The 24,237-nt window shown below is 36.0% G+C and overlaps 1 protein-coding gene across 2 annotated transcripts in view; it reads left to right on the top strand.

Moving 5' to 3' along the window:
- Positions 1-24,237, top strand: part of ZDHHC13 (zinc finger DHHC-type palmitoyltransferase 13) — a 49,208-nt gene that overhangs the window by 5,450 nt on the left and 19,521 nt on the right. Inside the window, exons 2-9 of one of the 2 annotated variants that reach the window (XM_057553688.1) lie at positions 9,471-9,616; positions 12,411-12,533; positions 14,201-14,278; positions 15,833-15,977; positions 17,389-17,453; positions 18,813-18,975; positions 19,226-19,351; positions 21,932-22,065. In XM_057553688.1, coding sequence (XP_057409671.1) covers positions 9,471-9,616; positions 12,411-12,533; positions 14,201-14,278; positions 15,833-15,977; positions 17,389-17,453; positions 18,813-18,975; positions 19,226-19,351; positions 21,932-22,065 — 980 coding nt within the window. The remainder of the gene's footprint in view (positions 1-9,470; positions 9,617-12,410; positions 12,534-14,200; positions 14,279-15,832; positions 15,978-17,388; positions 17,454-18,812; positions 18,976-19,225; positions 19,352-21,931; positions 22,066-24,237) is intronic. The other variant, XM_057553689.1, reaches the window with a different exon arrangement.

Here is a 24,237-nt window from a genome sequence, read left to right as displayed (position 1 = left end):
AAATGAAGCTGATGTCCTTAATGCCTTAAGGCATAATGAGAAGCAATAAATTTGTATCTGTATAATATGTGACATTTATTTGTGATGAAAAATCTGTATATAAACATAGGCTTAATCTTCCTAATATATAAATGGAAACAGATACACAATCCACTAGAAAAACAGTAGACTATGAAAATGCAACCCACAAAAGAGAAAGTATGAGAGCCAATAAAGAACAAACAATCAAACTCAGATTCATTAGCAACTAGGGGCATGCAAATGCAAAACAAGATGCCATTTTTTTAGCCATCAGATTGGCAAGATTGTAAAAAGATTGATAATATTAAGTTAGGAGGTTTGTAGGGAAAAAGAACACTTACATACTTGCCTGTTGGGAGTGTAAATTAGGGAAGGTCAGTATCTGTTTATGTTTAAAATACACATATTTTTTGACCCAGCAGTCCTATGTTGGGGAATCAGTTATAGAATGTACAGGATGTTAATTATAGGGTTGTTTAGAGAGTGAATGCTGAAATCAACCTGCATGTCTAACAATAGGGAAATGGTTGAATAAATTATGCTAGATCTATACAATGGAATAATATTCAACTATTACTTGTTACTGACCTGCAGCGCTGTACATGATATATTGTTAGGCGAGACAGGCAAGTTGATGAATAATTATATAATTGGATCCCATGTTTGGGGATAAGTTTTGTTAAATATAAGAAGAAAATGATAAAAACCTGTGTATCCTGTATAATGTTATATATGTTAAAGTATATACACATAGTGAGGAAGGATACACCAAACTGTTAATAACAGTATCTCTGTTGGTACAAGATTGTAAGGGAAAGAGTCCAGATTATCAACTCTTTATTCACTTTGGTATTGCTGGAGTTTCAAAATGAAAGTTTTAAAATTTTATAATTTAAAAAGTCTAAATTTTATATGAAAAGCAGACTGATTTCTCTGTCAATTTTAGCTACATCTGCTGTTTATTGACGCTCCAGAAGTTCTGAGTATAGTATATTCAGCTCTTTCCTTGACCCCTTGTCTTCTTCCAGTTAGATGTAATTATAATTACTGTGATATGGTGAAAAGTAATGTTCTTATTTATGTTTTAATCTAACTATCTATATGTTTATTTATTATTTAGCTGTGTGAGTGTGTGTGTGTGTGTGTGTGTGTGTGTAAAATAAGAGTGTCATGCAGTGAGGTTGAATTTACCAGATAAATCAGAACTTATGTATTCAGAAAAGCATTTGTGGTTCTAGCTCTGGGTAAGATGGAGTAAAGCACACTCCACCCTGTCTGTCCCACTGAATGCACTAGATAGAATGCTATTTAAGGATTCCCAAAAGAAAATTTTAGCAGGTAGAGTGGGGGAAAAGACCAGAATTCAAAAAACCACTGAACCAGGAGCTAATTTACCTTTTTCCCATCTGGGTCCCCCCTCTCTTCCACCGCCCTCTCCCTGGACTTGAACCCTAGAAGTGAGCATCCCTGCAGAGAGAGAGAACACTTCTGGAGAAGCCCTCTAGTTCAGGTTCAAGGAGCAGGAAAGCAGTCTCCTGGCAGCACAGGCACTGAAACTCTGAGGGAGGAGGACTTCCTCTCTGAGCAGAGGAGTTGTAGTCCCAAGGCAGTTGTTCTTAGAAGTGACACCTGAAGCATGATCCATAAAAGAAAAAAAATTGATACATTATACTTCATCAAAATTAAAAATTTTTGTTCTATGAAAGAGACTTAAGAAATGGGAAGATAAGCTACAGACTGGGAGAACAGATTTACAAATCACATATCTGACAAAGGACTTATGTCTAGCATGTGTGATATAAGGAACTCTCAAAACTTAGCAGTAAGAAAATAAATAGCCCAATTAAAAAATGGGTAAAAAGACTTAGACAATTCACCAAAGAAGATATACAGATAGCAAATAGCACATGAAATGACACTTAGCCCCATTAACTGTTAGAGATATGCAAATTGAGACCATGATGAGACACTACTACACATCTATTATACGGACAGTATCAAGTGCCAGAGAGGATGCAGAGCAGTTGGAGCTCTCATACGTTGCTAATGGCAATGCGAAGTGGTACAGCTACTCTGGAAAATAGTTTGGCAATTTCTTATAAACTTAACATCTACTTACCAGAGGGTCAAGCAATCTCACTCTTAGAGAAGCAAGAACATATGTTCACACAAAATGAGTGTTTATACAGCTCCATTTATAATTGCCAAAAGCTGGAAACAACCCATGTGAGTTGTTTGAATGGATAAACGGTGATACATTCATATGATGGAATACTTTATAGCAAGGAAGGAACTATTAATAACATACAGCATTATGCTGAGTGAAAGAAGCCAGTCTTAGGAGATTATATTCTGTCTAATTCCATTGTATGACATTCTGGGAAAGATAAAACTAGTGATGAAGGACATGTCTGTGGTTGCCAGGAGTTGAGGTAGGGGGAGGGTGTGGCTAAACAGGAATATCCTGAGGGAGTTTTTTGAGGTGTTGGAACTGTTCTGGATCCTAATTGTGGTAGTGGTTAGAAGCCACAGAACTATGTACCAAAAAGTCAATTTAACTGTAAGGTAACTTAGAACAAAAGGATTTGCTCCTTCAGAGTAACCTGTTGAGGGGTTATGGACTTACGTCAGTAAAACTATTATTTGTTAAATCTTTTTTGGAATTCCTGGAGAATTGATGTAGGCCCATCATTTCAGGTATCTTCAATTTTCTATTCTTAATGTGTATTCATCCTTTGAGAATTTTTTTTAAACAATGAAGAGTTGTTCAGAGAGACAGTTGTGGTGAATAAGGTGGATAAAAGCCGGGTAGCAACTTTATGGTAAAGAACAAGATGGGATTATAAAATAGTAAGCCAGTTTTGATCTCTTGGAATGATTTGCTAGATATTTGATGTGAACCTCCACCTTAAATGCAACTAAAAATGCTGGATACAGTATAAAATCTTAAGTGTTTTATATTTTTGATGCTATTGTAAATTTTAAAAAAGATTCCTGAGGATTTTCTTTATATAGGATCATGCTGTCTGCAAATAAAGGTGGATTTGCTTCTTTTCTAATCTGTATGCATTTTTCTTTCCCTTACTCTATTATTATGTCTAGGACTTAAGTACATTGTTGATTAGAAGTGGTGATAGTGGGCATCCCTGCTTTGTTTCAGTCTTTAGAGTTAAAGCATTCAGTCTTCTACCGTTAACTGTATGGTAGCTGTAGATTTTTTAAAAATGCTCCTGATTAGGTTGAGGAAGTTCCCTTCTTTCCCTAGTGTGCCAAGAGTTTTTATCATGCATGGGTGTTGAATTCTGTCAAATGCTTATTCTATTGAAATGAGTATATTTATTTTCTTAATATGGTGAATTGCACTGATTTCTTTTGAAATGTTTAAGCTTGGTTGTAATGTATATTATCCTTTTTATATATTACTGAATACAGTTTTGCTAATATTTCATTTAGGATCTTTGCATCTGTATTCATGAAGGATATTGAGTCTATAGTTTTCTTTACTGCTTATGTCTGTTGGTTTTAGTATCAGGATAATGCTGCCTCCTAAAATGAGCTGGGAAGCAGTCCCTCTGTATTCTGAAGGAGTTGGTATCATTTCTTCCTTGAGTGTTTTCATAGACTTTGCCAGTTAAAAGTCATGTGGGCCTGGAGTTGTTTTGTTTTGTTTAATGGGAAGTTTTTAAATTGTGAACTCAATTTCTTTAATAGATAGAGTGCTACTCATTTCTTTTTAAGTCCATTTTGATAACTTGTGTCTTTCGAGATATTTTATGCATTTCACCTAGGTTGTTGAATTTAGTGACATAGAGATGTTCACAGAAGTCCCTTATTACCCTTTTAATGTTTGCAGAATCTTGTAATGATGTCCCCTTTTTTAAATTTGCTATTTGTCATTGACATCTTTTTTCTCGATCAGTCTGACTAGAGCTTTATCAATTTTATTGATTTATTCTTTCCAAAGAACCAGCTTTTGGTTTCAGTGATTTTCTGCATTTTTTTCTTTTTTATATTTCATGGATTTCCCTGTCTTTATTGTTTCCTTCATTCTATCTACTTGGGATTTAATTTTTTTTTCTCTAGATCCTTAAGATGAAAGCTTAGATCATTTATTTTAGTTTCTTATTTTTTCCTATTATAAGCATTTAAAGCTAAAAATTCACTCTAGAAAAGTGTTGTTTCCAAATATTTGAGAATATTCCACATATCCTTTGGTTATTGATTTTTTTAAAACATCTTTATGGGAGTATAATTGCTTTACAACGTTGTGTTAGTTTCTGCTGTATAACAAAGTGAATCAGCTATATTTATACATTTATCCCCATATCACTTTGCTCTTGCACCTCCCTCCCACCCTCCCTATCCCACCCCCCCTATCCCACCCCTCTAGGTGGTCACAAAGCACCGAGCTGATCTCCCTGCACGATGCAGCTGCTTCCCACTAGTTATCTGTTTTACATTTGGCAGTGTATATATGTCAATGCTACTCTTTCACTTCGTCCTAGCTTACCCTTCCCCCTCCCTGTGTCCTCAAGTCCATTCTCTACGTCTGCGTCTTTATTCCTGTCCTGCCCCTAGGTTCATCAGAACCTTTTTTTTTTCTTTAGATTCCATATATATATGTTAGTATATGGTATTTATTTTTCTCTTTATGACTTACTTCACTCTGTATGACAGACTCTAGGTCCATCCGCCTCACTACAAATAACTCTATTTCATTTCTTTTTATGGCTGAGTAATATTCCATTGTGTATATGTGCCACATCTTCTTTATCCATTCATCTGTCGATGGACACTTAGGTTGCATCCATGTCCTGGCTATTGTAAATAGAGCTGCAATGAACATTGTGGTACATGACTCTTTTTGAATTATGGTTTTCTCAGGGTATGTCCAGTAGTGGGATTGCTGGGTCATATGGTAGTTCTATTTTTCATTTTTTAAGGAACCTCCATATTGGTCTCCATAGGGAGGACAATTTACATTCCCACCAACAGTGCAAGAGGGTTCCCTTTGCTCCACACTCTCTTCAGCATTTATTCTTTGTAGATTTTTTGATGATGGCCATTCTGACCTGTGTGAGGTGATACCTCATTGTGGTTTTGATTTGCATTTCTCTAATGATTAGTGATGTTGAGCATCCTTTCATGTGTTTGTTGGCAATTTGTATGTCTTCTTTGCAGAAATGTCTATTTAAATCTGCCCATTTTTGGATTGGGTTTTTTGTTTTTTTGATATTGAGCTGCATGAGCTGCTTGTATATTTTGGAGATTAATCCTTTGTCAGTTGCTTTGTTTGCAGATATTTTCTCCCATTTTGAGGGTTGTCTTTCCGTCTTGTTTATGGTTTCCTTTGCTATGCAGAAGCTTTTAAGCTTCATTAGGTCCCATTTTTTTATTTTTGTTTTTATTTCCATTTCTCTAAGAGGTGGGTCAAAAAGGATCTTACTGTGATTTTGGTCATAGAGTGTTCTTCCTATGTTTTCCTCTAAGAGTTTTATAGTGTCTGGCCTTACATTTAGGTCTTTAATCCATTTTGAGTTTATTCTTGTGTATGGTGTTAGGAAGTGTTCTAATTTCATTCTTTTACATGTAGCTGTCCAGTTTTCCCAGCACCACTTATTGAAGAGGCTGTCTTTTCTCCATTGTATATTCTTGCCTCCTTTATCAAAGTAAGGTGACCATATGTGCATGGGTTTATTTCTGGGCTTTCTGTCCTATTCCATTGATCTATATTTCTGTTTTTGTGCCAGTACCATACTCTCTTGATTACTGTAGCTTTGTAGTATAGTCTGAAGTCAGGGAGCCTGATTCCTCCAGCTCCGTTTTTCTTTCTCAAGATTGCTTTGGCTATTCTGGGTCTTTTGTGATTCCATACAAATTGTGAAATTTTTTGTTCTAGTTCTGTGAAAAATGCCATTGGTAGTTTGATAGGGATTGCATTGAATCTGTAGATTGCTTTGGGTAGTAGAGTCATTTTCACAATGTTGATTCTTCCAATCCAAGAACATGGTATCTCTCTCCATCTGTTTGTATTGTCTTTAATTTCTTTCATCAGTGTCTTATAGTTTTCTGCATACAGGTCTTTTGTCTCCTTAGGTAGGTTTATTCCTAGGTATTTCATTCTTTTTGTTGCAGTGGTAAATGGGAGTGTTTCTTTAATTTCTCTTTCAGATTTTTTGTCCTTAGTGTATAGGAATGCAAGAGATTTCTGTGCATTACTTTTGTATCCTGCTGCTTTACCAGGTTCATTGAATAGCTCTAGTAGCTTTCTGGTAGCATCTTTAGGATTCTCTATGTATAGTATCATGTCATCTGCAAACAGTGACAGTTTTACTTCTTTTCCAATTTGGGTTACTTTTATTTCTTTTTCTTCTCTGATTGCCATGGCTAAAACTTCCAAAACCATGTTGAATACTAGTGGTGAGAGTGGGCAACCTTGACTTGTTCCTGATCTTAGAGGAAATGGTTTCAATTTTTCACCATTGAGAATGATGTTGGCTGTGCGTTTGTCATATGTGGCCTTTATTATGTTGAGGTAGGTTCCCTCTATGCCTACTTTCTGGAGAGTTTTTAATCATAAATGGGTGTTGAATTTTGTCAAAAGCTTTTTCTGCATCTAATGAGATGATCATATGGTTTTTCTCCTTCAGTTTGTTAATATGGTGTATCACATTGATTGATTTGTGTATATTGAAGAATCCTTGCATTCCTGGGATAAACCCCACTTGATCATGGTTTATGATCCTTTTAATGTGCTGTTGGATTCTGTTTGCTAGTATTTTGATGAGGAATTTTGCATCTATGTTCATCAGTGATATTGGCCTGTAGTTTTCTTTTTTTGTGACATCTTTGTCTGGTTTTGGTATCAGGGTGATGGTGGCCTCATAGAATGAGTTTGGGAGTGTTCCTCCCTCTGCTATATTTTGGAAGAGTTTGAGAAGGGTAGATGTTAACTCTTCTCTTTGATAGAGTTCACCTGTGAAGCCATCTGGTCCTGGGCTTTTGTTTGTTGGAAGATTTATATTCACAGTTTCAATTTCAGTGCTTGTGATTGGTCTGTTCATGTTTTCTGTTTTTTCCTGGTTCAGTCTTGGAAGGTTGTACTTTTCTAAGAATTTGTCCATTTCTTCCAGGTTGTCCATTGTATTGGTATATAGTTGCTTGTAGTAATCTCTTGATTTTTAATTTAATTCCAATTGTGGTCAGAGAACATACTCTGTATGAATTCAACCCATTTAAGTTTGTTGAGACTTGTTTTATGGCCAAATGTATTATCTGTCTTGCTGAGTGTTACATGTGTACTTGAAACAAATATCTAGTCTCTTGTTGGATGGAATTTTATGAAAATGTCAGCTGGATCCAGTTGGAGGATAGTGTTAAGTGTTCTCTATCCTTTTCTGATTTCTCTCCTCTTCTCTATGCAGTATGGTTTTCTGTTTACTCATTCCATAAGTTGCCAAAAGAAATATTAAAATATTCAACTTTAATTGTGAGTCTTTCTATTTTTCTTTTTTGCTTCATGAATTTTAAAGTTCCTTTTGGGTGCATATGTATTTAAGATTGTTATGTCTTTTTTTCCTTAAGTCACTTAAAATTTTATTTATTTATTTATTTACTTTATTTTTCTGGCTGTATCGGGTCTTAGTTGTGGCACGCAGGATCTTCGTTGTGGCATGTGGGCTTCTCTCTAGTTGTGGCCTGCAGGTTTTCTCTTTAGTTGTGGCTCCAGAGCACGTGGGCTCTGTAGTTTGTGGCATGTGGGCTCTCTCTTTGAGACACGCAAGCTCAGTAGTTGTGGCATGTGGGCGTAGTTGCCCTGTGGCATGTGGGATTTTAGTTTCCTGACCAGGGATTGAACCCATGTCCCCTGCATTGGAAGGTGGATTCTTTACCACTGGACCACCAGGAAGTCCCTGTTATGCTTCTTAATGAATTGGCTTCTTTAATATTTTGCAGTGTCCCTCCTCATCTCTGGTAATATTTCTTGTGCGGATGTCTACTTTGTCATATACTAATATAACCACTACATTCCCTATGGTTAGTATTCCTTTATGCATGGTATATATTTTTCTATCCTTTTACTTTTAACTTATGTATGTTTTTATATTTAAGGTAGGTTTCTTGTAAACGATATGTAGTTTTTTTGTTGTTTTTTGAAAAAATCCAATCTAACAAACTCTGTCTTTCATTTGGTTTTCTTTAGACCATTTGAATTTAATGTGATTATCAGTATAGTTAAGTATAAATATATTATCTTGTATGTTTTTTCCTTCTCTGTTTTTGTTCATTTTTTCCCTACTTTTCTTGCATTTGAAAAAATATTGAGTATCTTTTAAGTGTTTTATTTTATCTCTGCTATTGGCTTATTATATGACTTTGTTTTATTTATTTAGAGGTTGCTCTTGGGTTAACATTATACACGTTAACTTATCACTGTCTATCTGCAAATACTATTATAACATCTCTTATAACAGTATGTTTCTGTTTCTCTATTATCATCAAGGAATTAAAAAATGTAAAAAAGTGTGTTACGTTTACCCACATAATTATACATATTTACCCATGTAGTTCTATCACTCTTTATTCCTTTGTATTGGTTCAGATTTCCATCTGGTATTATTTTCCTTTAGCCTGAAGAACGTCCTGTATCATTTCTTGTAGCATTAGGTCTGTTGGCAGTTTTCTTAGCTTTTGTTTGTTTGAAAAAAGTGTATATTTCACCCCTATTTTTTGAGAATATTTTTGTTGGTGTTTCCAGGTTTAGCTTTTTCCTTCAGCTTTTTAAAACTGTTTTGCTTTTGTCTTCTGGCTGGTACTTACTGATAAGAAGTCTGAATTCATTCTTATCTTTGTTTTTTTGAACATAATATGTCTTTTTCCTTTGGCTGCTCTTTTTATCATTGGTTTCAAGTGATTTGATTATTGTATGCCTTGGTGTAATATTATGAGGTTGGTTCTGCTTGGGTTTGTTGAGCTTGTAGGAGCTGTGTGTTTATAATTTTCACCAAATTTGGAAGATTTTTGTCTATTGTTTAGTCAAATATTTAAAAGTATTTCCTCTTCCTCTTCTGGGACTCCAGTTATACATATTCAAGAACTTGATTCATTGGGAGGTATCCTTAGGGTGTGTCTACCACGACTCCCTGAAGCAGAGGCCTACTGTCAATAACCATGACCCTCCACCTACTACAAGTAACAAAATCCATTGGTGCCTTTGCATATCACCTTTGTTTTATGACAAAATATGTAATTTGGAATTTTCTAATATTAAGCATTTAATCCTAGTGGATAGAATTAAAATGAAAATCTCCTGTAAGATATACCTCTAAGACCGAAAAAATAATCATTTAATTAATAGATATTGTTGATAGTACCAAGTGCTTCATGATGTAATTGAATGTGACATTAATTCTCTTACTGAGCCTTGTCAAATTACTCTTACTTTTCAGTGCAGGAATCACAGCCACGGCCCCCACCCTCCAGGATTTGGTCGACATGAAGTCTGTGCACATGAAAACAAAGAACTTGCCAAGGCGAGAGAAGCTCTTCCTCTTATAGAGGATTCTAGTAACTGTGACATTGTAAAAGCTACTCAGTAAGTCTTCCCAATGCTTTGTTTTATCCTTAGGTTCTGTTGAATTATAATAACACATGTATGGTTCATGGCACTCCAGTGTACGCCTTCCTCCCTTCATTCTCCAGTAATAGTATGTTTGTCATACCAACATCAGAACATTTAATACAGTACACCTTAGTTGTTTGTTATTAGTTTCTCCCATTAGATTGTGAGCAACTTCTGAGCAAAAGCCTGTCTTTTTCATCTTTGTAACCCCAGTACTTTTACACAGTTTCTGTCTTGTATTAAGTGCCCAATAAATGTTTGTTGAGTGAATGAATGGTTTTAAATGACACTAAAACTAGACTCTGAGTTTGAAACACAAATCTGAGTCTTTTAAAATGTACTACAACCTAAATATGAAGATGGGATAGAAAAATATCAACTCACACATTGATGTGTAGTTTAAACCATTTATTTATTGAGTACTTTCTATGTACCTATTGTTCTGGGTGCACTGGGAAAAAGTCAGTAAAATAGAAGTAGGTTTTCTGACCATTTGGAACTATAGACAGTTATTTTGCTTGCACTGAAAATGAAATATGTTTTGAAAGTTTCCCCTTAAGATCTCCATTTGTGGGTTTTTGCATTAAACCATTTCCAACATTTTCACCCTTGTGGATCTCATTGATTGTTAACATCTACCCCACCTCTTGCCATTGAATATATTTTGAAATATTTTATCTGTCAGATTATGTTAATTAGTAATCCATTTTCTTAGTAATCAAATATAAGCCTGCCCATCAGAGCTTCTAATCTGCATGAAAGAAACTAATGTAACTGTACTAACTTGATATAATTTCTGTCAAAAGCAAAGATGTTTGGTGATTAGTTAACCTGTTTGGCTTTAATGTAGACTAATGTATTGCTTGTGTTAGTTAAAAAGTTATTGACAATTATTTGAATATTCTAATTACTAATTTATATGAACGCTGGAGGCTCTGGGAATCACTACTTTAGGTGAATATTGTTTGATATTGTTTGTATTATTATATTTATATGAAGATGAGAGTGGTCTTAAGGTAAATAGATATTTGCTTTAATTAGAATGGAAACATTTAAATGTTTCTCTGCTACCAGTAAAGCTCTGTAATGATAAGTGTGAGAAATCAGGCTATATTCACAGGGAATATCAATAAAAACTCAAGTTATGTATATTTCCCAAAATTTTCTTCAGGTCTTGGACTTTAAGTGGTTGTGAGAATATATTTAGCTAGTATTTGGGAAGGGTGAAAGAGAGCTAGCTAGGATAGGTGTTCTTGTATTTTCTAAACCACCAAAATCCTAATTATTGTGTACTCTTTATATTTCTCGTGTAAAGGGAGTATTTCTTTTCCAGTAAAATGTTAAAGTTGATATTTAAAAGATGGAGAATATAAATATTGGGTTGGCCAAAAAGTTCATTCGAGTTTTTCTATAACATCGTACAAACTTTTTGGCCATCCCAATACATATGTATCATTATCAACAATTCATTCTCTTATTAATATTTTCACTTAGCATTGTCAAATGGGTACCTCCATCTTTTAAAAAATGCCATAAAGACAGACAGACAGGCTCACACACACGTTTTGGTGAGGCAGAGGTTATTTAACAGTGTAGGAAATAGAGACAATTCTTCCATTTTGTTTGATTTTGACCCTTGAAGACATATCGAAACTTTCAGGTCCCTCTAAATAGAAATAAGTTTCAGAGAAAGTGCTAAATGGTCTGGTGGGTCTTAATAGTTTCTGTTGAAAAGAAATAGTGCTAATGAATGATTTTAAAAATTATTTTAGCATTAAAAAGAGATATTTCTCTCCTGCTTTTCATTCTGATAGTGAGTCAGTTCAATAACTCTCTTAAATATGCCTTCAGTCTGTCCCTCCTTTTACATTCCTGTTGCCTCTTTTTCTTTAGGCTCCCATTGCTGCTCGCCTGCCTCTATTGCAAGATCCTCTAAACTGGTCTCTCAGTCTTGGCCTTGAATTAGCTTCCATACTGCCACTAATGTGATCTTTCTTACAGCCCAAAGTCTGAGTGCTTTCCTCTTTAAAACCTTCAGTGGCTTCCCCATGCACTATAAAGTCTAAATTTCAAAGCATGGCAGAGAAGGTTCATGCATTCTTTGCCTACCTCTCCTAGCCTCATCTCTTGCCATTGCCTTTCTTATGCTAATGCTTCTGTGGTGCTAAATTGCTTATATTTCTCCAGACATCCACGCAGTCTTATATCTCTGGTTTTCATACATGCTATTCCTTCTGCCTGAAATGTCTTCCCTTCAACCTATAAAACATAGCTTGTGTATCAGGTTCCATCTTCTTCAGGAAGGGCTAATCATTCCTTCCTTTTCTATACCTATACTGTGTGCATATTTTATTGTTGAATTTATCCCATTCCAAGTTTGCTTTTAGTCTGTCTCCCTTATTGTGAGGTCATTGCTTGGGCTTTGTTTGATTCAGGGATAAGGTTGTCATCCAGAATCAACACCATGTATTCCTGGTGCATTCCTGGTGGAAAATCAAATGAAATTTATTGAAAGAGGGCAAACGTGAATGTTAAAGTTTATTTAAGAAAATCAAGTTCAACTCCAAATGGATTAATCTGATCATTCAGTAGCCAGGTTTACTTTTGTTGTTTGGCTTTATAATCTGTCCTCTTTGTGAATATCTTTGTTAATTATTGTATTTCTATGTTGGCTGAAAGACAGATGGGGTAAAGATATGGTGAAAGGAAGAAATTTTGATATTTGAAATTATTTTAATGGTATCAATTATGCATTTTCTTATTTCAGATACGGGATTTTTGAACGATGTAAAGAGTTGGTGGAAGCAGGATATGATGTCAGGCAACCAGACAAAGAAAATGTGTCGCTTCTTCATTGGGCTGCTATTAACAACAGGCTGGATCTTGTAAAGTAAGATGGGATATATGTGTGTTAATTAAGAGTGTATTTATAATTTTAGATCTTTCCTTCATTTGTCTTTTTCCTTCAAGTTCAAGTATGTATGTTGAACCATCTCTAATCCTTTACTGTAAATGAATACTTGAAACTTTGTGCCATGCACGTTGGTTATCGTAGTATTGAAAAGGACCTCAGAGATCGTCTGGACCAGGACTCTCAGTGGCCCAAAAAGGAAAATTAAAAATAAAGCCACAGGGGACTTCCCTGGTGGCGCAGTGGTTAAGAATCTGCCTGCCAATGCAGGGGACACGGGTTCGATCCCTGGTCTGGGAAGATCCCACATGCCGCGGAGCAACTAAGCCCGTGCGCCACAACTACTGAGCATGTGCTCTAGAGCCCGCGAGCCATAACTACTGAGCCCGCGTGCCACAACTACTGAAGCCCGCGTGCCTAGAGCCCGTGCTCCACAACAAGATAAGCCACTGCAGTGAGAAGCCCAGGCACCGCAATGAAGAGTAGCCCCCGCTCGCCACAACTAGAGAAAGCCCGCGCACAGCAACGAAGACCCAGTGCAGCCATATAGAGAGAGAGAGAGAGCCACAGAGGCCCATCATAAAGATAGAGTTCAGGCAATGAAATTGAACATTTTTTGAAAAGGGAAAGCATAACACATTTTCCAGGATAGAACAGATAGTTTCATCTAGTTTAGAAGAATCACTGAAATATTTTATGTTGTAATAACGCCAGGAGGAATGGATAGGTAGGAGAATAATTTAACTTTAAAAACAAAATTAAATATGGAATACATTTTAAAGTAGGCATGTGTTAGATTATATAAAATAGTTCCCCTTCATAAAGCACTACTACCTACCCATTGTTTTTGTTTTTTCTTTGTTTTATACCTTAGCATGTAAAATGTGTATGTATGTGAATGTGTATATGTTTTGTATTATAAAATCCTTGAGGTTTAAAAAAGTAGAAATATACTAAAGTTTAGAATAAACAGATATACTCACAAGTAAACTCCTTTTCTGTGGAAGTAAACTGGTGTATTGTTTAGATAATATGATATATGAAGCACAACTTTGAAATAACGAGACTAATTCCTGTAAACCGCTGAAGAAAATAAGTCTCTTTACCTTATAGTTTCACTTTATACAGTGTATCCCATCTGTGCCCCCAAAATAGAGTGAAATGCTCAAAATGTCTAACTTCTCGAAAATGATTTTGAATTAATTTTTTGCTACCTACTTTTAGAATTCATTCCCACATAGTAATTCTAATTTTAAACTGTTAACAGTGACATAGTTTCACCTTTCTTCTTGCCAGTTAAGTAGAATATCTGTAATAGAAACCTTTTGAATATAAACCATTTCAAGAGTGTTGTGGTGGTTAGAATATGCAAAGAGTAGTTATTATGTGTTTGGTGTATAGTTGTCGTGGAATGCTCATGACAGCAGGAGTAATTACTTAACATGATGAGAATATTTCACCAGGGATTTGTTTGATGCTGTTGTGTGAATCTTTCAGACCTCTGTAGATCTGAGTGTTTTTAGGGAGGGGTATTATTATAATTTCTGTTTTCTAATACATTTATTACTAAGAAAAATTGATGTTTTCTTTCTTAGTATGAATTTTAAGTTTTAAATCTTATTTTCATTTATGTCTGCTTTTAACAGGTTTTATATTTCGAAAGGTGCTGTGGTAGATCAGCTGGGCGGAGATTTAAATTCAACTCCTCTTCACTGGGCCATCAGGTAAAGGTTTCTTTAAATACTGAAATTGCTGTTCAAAATCAAAAGTGACTTACTCATTTTCTGAATATTACAGACCAGCACTTTCCAGTAGAATTTTCTGTGATGATGGAAATGTTCTATTCTGTGCTGTCTAGTAAGGTAGCCACTAGCCATACATGAAATGCAAAATGTGGCTAATGCAACTAAGGAATGGAATTTTTAATTTTAATTAATTTTAACTAATTTGAATTTAAGTAGCTGTATATGACTAGTAGTCCATATTGGAAATTGCAGTTACAGACCATTTGAAAGGCTTTCTTTCCTTTTTACCCCTTCATTCAAAAATAAATAAATAAATAAATTACAGTTTTAAAGAGTTTGCAGAGATGATGTTTTTGTGTTTAACTTGGGGCTCCACTATGATGCTCAACCTCAAATATGTGTATTATATTTTATAATCAAAATAAATATTTTTAATATTTGATCACATGGATAAAAGTGGTAGTTCAGTGAGTGTAAACTCAATCATTTCTTTTCTCTCGTATGTGTTGGCATCTGAAGCTGAAGTTAGTAAGTGTCTGTGTGGATACTTAACAACTTCTTAATCTTTCATTTTTAAAAAATTTTTATTTATTTATTTATTTATTTTTGGCTGTGTTGGGTCTTCATTTCTGTGCGAGGGCTTTCTCTAGTTGTGGCAAGCGGGGGCCACTCTTCATCGCAGTGCGCAGGCCTCTCACTATCGCGGCCTCTCTTGTTGCGGAGCACAGGCTCCAGACGCGCAGGCTCAGTAACCGTGGCTCACGGGCCTAGTTGCTCCGCGGCATGTGGGATCTTCCCAGACCAGGGCTCGAACCCGTGTCTCCTGCATTGGCAGGCAGATTCTCAACCACTGCGCCACCAGGGAAGCCCCTCATCTTTCATTTTAACTCCATTCTCTCTGTGTTTGGTGGGATTGATATGAACCTGAAAGTGAAGTGAATAATTGTTCGTCTAAGGCAAGGAACTGAATCTTTTCTCCATAGCCAAGAATTTTGAGGACTCTGGGGTTAGCTCATCCCCCTGTTAAGCTACTGAGGTACAGTGCTTTCCAGAGAAATGAGCCATTTTCAAAGAAAAATATGTAGTTCCTAAGAAAAAGAAAAAGAAAAAGATTATCACAGTATACCTGCAGTCTGTGAATGTTACGCTGTGGCATATCTGCTTCATGATTATTTTTTGTTTTTAAAATAGCAACAGTAAAGTCTAAGTGGTTTTTAATTTCCATTTTTATCATTAGTTATGTAAAATTATTTACACATGGTAGTAATCTTACACATAAGATTTAAGGTAGATTGGGAGGTTATTAAGTTTATTACCTGCACTGAAGAAGGACCGTCCAGATAGTTCTAAGTTTGGAGCATCTATGTAAAGACATTTAGAGAATCTCCAGTGTTTTAAAAATCTGTGTATTATTAGGCAGTACTCTTTAAATCTAACCAAAATCCTTCGTGTCTTAGGAACATTGGTTTCTCCCTGAATTTTTCTCTTTTTTGCGTGACAGAATACAGTATAATTTTTGTCCTTTCTTTCCAGACAAGGGCATTTACCTATGGTCATATTATTACTGCAGTATGGTGCAGACCCCACCCTTATCGATGGAGAGGGATTTAGCAGCATCCACCTGGCAGTGTTATTTCAACACATGCCCATTATAGCATATCTCATCTCAAAAGGACAGGTACGTTTTGAAACGTTTCTTGTGCTCCAGCTATTGTAAATCTGAAGGGATTCAGAGGATGATTACCAGTAGTCTGTCCTCATTTTTTTTTCCTGCCCTCATTTTTAAAGTAGAAGTTACAGATATCCAAATATTCAAATACTAGCCTCAGTAAGTCTAGCTATTGAATACTGCTTTTCCAGCTTCATTGGAGCAAAAAGGATAGGTCATTTAGCTCAGTAACATATAATAGATGTTTCTGAAGCTTGTAAGCCTATAATAGTTTTCCTTATGATCCCAGTAATTTGCAGAGTTTTTCAAAAACATGACTTCAAAGCCTGTATTTTTCTTCTGATTGAATGTGGACATGGTAGTCAGATCACTAAATTAACCCATCATTTGCTTTCATTATTTAAGTCCAAGTGGAGACCAATTTGAATGTATGTTTCTTATTGTTCCCTAAAGTAATTCCATGAAAAATGACTTGCCTTAAGAGGCATCCATTTATGGCACTGGTTAAATTATAGGTTGCTGGCGGTGGGAGTTTCACTGTCAGCTCTACTTGCCTGGGATATGCTTTCTGGTAGCAAGTAGTTTATAGATCAGTAGTCTCATCTGTAACAGGCGTGGAAACATGTTTGCACAAATGCTGTTGGGATGATCGTGTTCTCTTTAAATAAGCACTTCCTCTTAGACTTAGTCAACTCAAGTAGAATAATTATAACCTCCTGGGTCTCATTTTGGAAAGCTGTATGACGAGTCATCTTTTCTGCTTCTCTTTGGGCTTATTCCTCCAAGGCCCATAAGAATATTCAGTAATTGACTCTTTTTTTTTTTGGCTTGGTTGAGGTATCATATACCTCAAATCTGGGTCCATTTTATTAAAAGAAGCATATCCTCTTGGAGGTATGATTTCCCTTTTTTTTCTATATTCTAGAAAATAAAAAAGAACTTTTCATATTTTACTCTTTGAAACATAAGTTCAAAATTGCAAGTTGCCTCAGAAGATCAAGAGTTCACTATTACTGGAAGTGTTTAAGTAGAGACTGGTTGACTTTGTGTAAGGGGCGGGGGTAGTATGAATTAATGTGTCGGTTAAAGTCTAAACTAAGTGACTTCTAAGGTCTCTACTGTCTCATATTTGATGGTGTTTATCAACATTTTTCTCTTTCCCTTAGCTCTCTTCCACTCACAACATACAACATTTAAAATCATATATTCAGATTTTCCCTTTAAAAATGTTTTGTAGGAATCAATGGATTTTAACCCTATGGATGTGAAGCAGAACATTCTTTTATTCAAATGATACTTGAATCCTTCTTATAGACACACTAGTGGTGTTGAATGTATTAAAGAGATACTTCTACTAAGAGAGGAGACAGAATCTTGACTGTGTTTACAGTTAGGCTGATTGACTCTTCTTTTTGAACAGAGTGTGAATATGACAGATGTAAATGGGCAGACACCTCTCATGTTATCAGCTCACAAAGTACTTGGGTAAGTGAGTTTAATTGAATTGCCTTATTCTGACTCTTGATCCAGCAATTTAAGTATCTTAGTCTTTGTGAGATGACACAACATTCTGAGGAAGAAAGTAAGATTTTCCATCTTGTGACTGTGATATGGACTTTTAACATAGTTGTAGTTAGAAAAGCACCATTGAAGTAAATTTTCTGTTTTCTGGTAGCTTTGGGGAAAAGTTTGAAAGCTACTAATAAGAAAAAAAGTTTCCTTACAGAACAGGTAGAGATTCCGCAGCATATACTTATTAACATGATGCACATTTCTTAGTTTACATTTTTCAAGAATATCTACAGGTTTAAATGCTCTCGTAATTTGAAATGTAGATGAGAAATATACTTTCCAGAAAACAATAAATTTTGAGGTTCTCTGACATTGTTGACTGCTCTGAAAATATTAATTATAACTGATCTATGAAAATAGTATGTTTATATGTTCATATCAGTTATTTACATATTTAAGTTTTTGTGATTATTGATCACCATATTGTCCAACTTCTGTTATTCTTCTATTCAAATACATGCTACAGTTTGCCCTGTGTCAGTTTTGTTTCCAACGTTGTACTTAATTTCTGATTCTGCTTTTACTTAAGATGTCTCCCCTAGGAACTGAGTTAGTTCTGATGCCATTTCCTTTTAGCTCATGGAGAGGTGGGGCTGGGGTAGAATTTTGTCAAAAAGCATTTTGTCATCTTTGCTGGTAACTGTAAAGTCAGGTGTAATGTTTAAAAATCTTGATAGAATAAAGTAGAATATTGTTTTATTAAAGGAATCTGAGTAGTCATAAAAGAAGGGAAGGTGTTGACGATGAAGTAAAAATATTTCATTGAACTCTGCTGTCAAGTCCGTAACTTTCTATGGTAAACAAATATTTTAGGACATTATTTATACCACTTTATGCAATAATTGGTTGGAGGGAGAATGTGAAGTTAGCTTTTGGTTTATCTCCTCAAATATAATGTTGTACATTTAATTTTTTAATTGGATAAATAACATAGCATTTAATGTTGGCCAAAGTTAAGTTTAAAGAAAATGTTAACCAATAGAACAGCAACACGAAAGTAAAAATTTGAAAAACGAAATCAGTTATTCCACAGTATTGATGTTAAAATTACATTATATAGCAGACTATCACTTAATAGATGTCTCTTGGGGCGAGAACTCTCCAGTATTAGTGCCTAGAATGGAACTCTGCACAGAGAAGTTCCTCAGTTTTCAGAATACTTACTGACTGGTTCATTGATACGTTAGCTAACAGTTTCATTGTTTACATTTACCCTTCAAATCATTCAGCTATCTAATATCTCTTTTGTTTTATTTTATTGTTTTGAGACAGGCCAGAACCAACTGGATTTCTCCTAAAGTTTAATCCCTCTCTCAATGTAGTTGATAAAATACACCAAAACACTCCACTTCACTGGGCAGTTGCAGCAGGAAATGTTAATGCCATTGATAAACTCTTGGAAGCTGGTGCTAGCCTGGATATCCGAAATGTTAAGGTATGACCAGGTGTTTATCTCCCTTAATTTATTATATCTTGAGTTAGAAGACTGATAAATTAACATAAAGATAAGCTATACATACGTTTTCAGTTACCACAAGATAATTATAAACAATAATAGTTGGCTACCCTTGGAATAAATACAGTGAATCTGTGATTCTGGTAAGTTTTTAAAAATGTTTAGCATCTATGGTATTGATATATCAAAAATATAATTGAACTTTTTCTTTTTTTTTTTTTTCTTTTAGGGAGAAACGCCTCTTGATATGGCTCAGCAAAACAAAAATCGGCTCATTATTCATATGCTAAAAGCAGAGGCCAAAATGCGAGCCAACAAAAATTTCAGACTTTGGAGGTGGCTGCAGAAATGCGAGGTACTTTCATTCAGGGCCTATTCTGTGGGCTATAAGAACTGTTTTGTTCATTTGTTTTTGTTTTTTAAGGCATCAGGGGAAACCAGGGAGTTGGCCTAGTGCTGCATTATATCTGCTGATTATATCTTTCCCACACATCCCGTTGGAAATTTGGCACTTTTATTGACAGTTTATTGTTGGTCCTTATCTAGATGGCTCTAAAGCTCCACGAATGACCAGCAAAATCTAAGTTGTGATAGAGAATATAATTAAAATTATTAAAATGGGGTATTGAATTGATTTCACTATTTAACGTTTTCATATATGATAGTATCGTCTTATCGAATAATAATTAGTAATTATACCTTTAGGATGATTCTAGATTAATAGGCATGGGATTTCTATGCAGAGGGTCATCATGAATACTACACCAATTTTGCATTTAGGTATGTGGAGGGAGAGAAAAAGAAGTAATGGTTACTCCTGTCTCCTTTGCCATCTCCTCTGCTCTCTCCCCCCCTTTATTGGTAGAGTGCACCAGGGTTTTGTCCTTGGACCTCTGTTCTGTCTAGTCATTCCCTTGGTGATTTCATGCACTTCCATGGCTTTAAATGCCGTCTCTATGTTGACAACTCCCAAAGTTATGTCTAGTTCAGACCTTTCCATACTTGCATATCCAGCTACCTTGATTTGTCCAGTTCACCATCCAATAGGCGTCATCGACATAACATCCAAAACTGAGCTCCTGATCTCTCCTCCCCACTGTCCCTAACTGTTCCATCTACAGCTTTCCCCATCTCAGTAGGTGGCAACTCCCGCTCTCCAGTTATCTTTGCCTTTTCTCTGTCATATCACGTATCCAGTCCATCAGGAAAACATATTGGCTAGTTCTGCCCTCAGTATATATCCAGAATCTGACCCTTCTCACCACTTTACCATGGCATTTTGGTCCAGCCACCGTTATCTTTGATGTGGATTTCTGCAGCTGTCTGACATCTCCCTGCCTCTACTCACCTCTAGTCTCTTCTCAACAGAGCAGCCAGGTGAATCTTAAAATGTAAGTCAGATACTATCGTTCATCTGCTCAGAATCCTATGATGTCTCCCACTTTCTCCCAGAATAAAAGCCAAAGTCCTTACAATGGTTTCCATCTGGCTTTTTATATACTATAAAATTCAGTACATTTGTCTGTCTTCCTCTGCTAGAATTTAGGCCCCGTGAGAGAAAGACCTTAAATTCATCGATGTGCCCCTAAGCGCCTGGAACAGTGCCTGGCATATGGTACGCACTGGAGTATTTGTTGAATGAGGGAATAGTGTGGCTCAGCTGTGAGTATTGTATCTGGGATTAAAATTTTGAGATCCACATTTAATTGTTACTTCTGTTCTGAGATTATGTTGCTTGTAGATTCCAAGTTTACCTTTTTTAAAAAAAAAAAAAAATCTAGACTTGCTCATTTTGTGTTATCATGCAAATTAGAATTGGAAGCATATTAAAGATTTCGTATCATTTGAAATTATCCATCCTCAGAACGTGGCTTAGGGAAGTAAAGATTGAAGAAGATAGGGCAGAATATATTTTCTCCCTTTGCTGTTGCACGAGCCCTGCTTACTTCCAAGGTCATGTATATTGCACTTAAGGGATTGCATTGTACAGATGTGGCGCCTGGCTTCAATGCAGATAGCCACACTGTTGGTTTGTAGACGCTTCATTCTTTTAACTTTGCAGAATAAACCCGAATTATTAGCATCCTGAGGATATGTTTAAGTCTTTGGCCTCCATGTGACATTTGACACTGAGAACTACTCCCTTCTTGAAGCTCTCTCCCCTGGCTTTACTGGAACCTTTCTTCTGGTTCTCATCCTGCCTTTCTGGTCATACTGGTCACCCTTACTTACTTACCTTTTGGGACTTACCTTTTTTTCCCTTGAGTGTTTCCGATGGTCAAGATTCTGCCCCTTTCTACCTGCACACAGTCCAGGATGCTCTTCATTCCTGGCTTTCCCACCTATATACTGATGAACACCAGGTTTTCTCCTGTGTGGTAGGCCTGCTTTTCTGACTGACTCCTGGCTATCTCCTAGACGTCCATAGGCATCTACAATTCCATATGCCCTAAACAAAATTCAAACTTGTTCCTTCTAACCTTCTTTATTAGGGGATGACACCATCCGGTGCCCAGGTTGGAACTCTTACACTCTCTTCGTCGAATCTTGGGTGTGTTGATTTTTGTGTGGTCTTTTTGTCTTGCTTTATGCTTTCTGACATATAATACTGTTTGAAAGAAATTATTTTTTTAAATGTCAGCTATCATTAACACTTTTCTTAAAAGATCACCATTTCTTGGAGTGGAAGAAAGCAAAACAAAACATGTTTAAGCAACATTTTATTAATGTAAGGCTTTTAAAAGATTGTTTCCAAGATTTGTAATTTCTCAAACTTCAGATTTATCAATCAGCAATTTTGAAGAAAAATTCTGTGTTCTGCTGTTGTATTAATTGTTACTGTATATTTAGGAAGTAGTTTTTCTATTGAGCTAATTATTATTAGATACTTAGGAGGTAAAATCCATAAGTTCTAAAATTCTGAATCTCTTAATAGCTCTTCCTGCTGCTGATGCTTTCTGTGATTACCATGTGGGCTGTTGGATACATATTGGACTTCAATTCAGATTCTTGGCTTTTAAAAGGATTTCTTCTAATAGTATTGTTTTTTCTGACATCTTTGTTTCCAAGGTGTGTATATTAATCTTTGCAAGGCTGGTTATAGCATTTCCAATTTGAGTGCTTATTTCTATTGCTGATTAGCTGGAGTTGCAAATTTTTATTGAACTATGAATGTTACTTATCACATAGAAACATCCTCAGGGTGGGAAGGAAGAGCTTTGATGGCATATGATTTGACTGAAAGCAAATTGGTCAATCCAGTAATTTAACTGCATTGACAATTGGTGGAAAATAAATATCCTAGCTCACTTTTTGATCTCAGTGAAGTTAATTAACTGAGTTAATCTCAGTTAATCTCAGGGAGATTTTTGTAACTGTTTTGCATCTTGAAGCATTTTTGCCCATTTTTCAGAAATTTTGTTTTTTCCTATTCTAAATTCTAAATCTAGATTCTAAATCTAAATCTAAACTAGTAAACTAGTTATTTTTGCTCTTAATGTTTTTTGGTTGAAACAACCTAATTAAATCACAGGAAGTTATAAAATAGTAACTATGGTATGGTTCTATTTTTAGGAAAATACTCATACATGATATATATAAAGATTGCCTGGGTTCAAGTCAAGCTTTACCACATAACAGTCTGACCTTGAGCCAGTTGGTTTACCTCTCTGTGCCTCGATTTCTTCATCTATAAAATGAGGATGATAATTGTGACAACGCCTGCCTCATCGTTAATACGAATACAATGGTTAGAACAGTGGCTGACACACAGTACTCAATAATCATGTCACACCCCAGTCTCTTCTTCTCACCTCCCTTTCCCAGTAGAATGGCACCCAGTTCCTCACATGAATAATGGGTACCATCCTTGGATTACTGTCCTCCTCTGTTCTTCCTTTCTCCTCACGTCCCCCACTCAGCACATTACCACGTGCTTCTTGCTCTGCCCCAGCTGGTCTGCTCTCTCCCTCTCCTCAGCTGGCACCCACGGCCAAGCCTCCCAACTGGTCTCCTGATTCCATCTCTTACCCCCCTGTAGTTCCTCCTCACTTGGCAATCAGGGTGGTATTTTAAAAAGGCAAACCAGTTTGTCTTTTCTCCTTGTGTAAAGCCCTCAAGTGGCTTTTCCTTGTTCTCAGAATGACATCCAAACTCCTTGCCTGTGAGGTATTATGTAATTCATTCCCTCCCCTCTGACATCATCTCTTCCCTTCACTGCCCTCCATCCTTCTTTCTGTTTCTAAAACACATCAAGCTCATTCCCACCCGGGGCCTTGGCTCTTGCTTGTGTCTCTGTCTGAAGGGTTCTGATACCATATTGTTGCATAGCGGGAGACTTCAGTCAGGCGTCAGCTCCAGCGTCCCCTCCTCAGCGAGGCCATGCCTGACTGACTCTACTGCATCACCCCATTGTATTTTCTTCATGGCACTTAATCACCGTTTCCTGGAATGTAAGGCCCATACAAGCAGGACACTTGTCTCTCCTGTTGAACATTTTCAGTCACTGAAAGGAAAATGGAACGATGATGATCCATAAAAGAGAATCTGAAAGGAAGTGCTGTGTTGCTCTCTTCAGGGTGTGATTATGAGTATTTCTGTGTCCTTCTTTTGATTACCAGCATTTTGTAGAATAAGCTTGAGTTGCTTTTGTTACAACAAAAAACAAAGCATTAGAGGAATTTTACCTCTTAATCACTCAAGAGCAGGACAGTAGTCTGGAAATGAATTTAAGTGTTAAATAAAAGTTCAAATTGCTGAAAAATAGCAAAATGCCTAAAATTGTCTGCTATTCAGAAAACTTATAAGTTAGAGATATTCATTTATTTTCCACTAATTGGGTTGACTTGGTCTTCAGATAAATTTTAAGCCAAATTACAATCATCACTTTTTTCTTTTTTCCAGAGAGAAAGCAAAGGCTGGCAATATCTACTCACCTAGGATAGGGGCATTTGAGATTTTGTCTTAATAGAAACTCACATTACAAAAAATTTATATGGAAACTTTTGTTTGCGAGTTGAGGGCTTCATATGCTAGGCTTAGCATATGTACACTATTCAAATAGCAGACAAATTCATATGGCATCTGCTTTTATTTCTCCCACTCTGTAGAGTCCCAATTTCACGGAGGTAAGCAGCTGTAAACTTCCACTATTATTAGGCTCCACGGGAGGTTGCTTATTGATCCAGGCTGCTATGAGATACCTGTTAGAAGTAGACAGGTCGTAGTAGCAGGCTGTTACAA

Source organism: Balaenoptera acutorostrata, chromosome 9, assembly GCF_949987535.1.
Source record: "Balaenoptera acutorostrata chromosome 9, mBalAcu1.1, whole genome shotgun sequence".
NCBI lineage: Eukaryota > Metazoa > Chordata > Mammalia > Artiodactyla > Balaenopteridae > Balaenoptera > Balaenoptera acutorostrata.
This window is presented reverse-complemented; position numbering and strand designations above follow the sequence as displayed.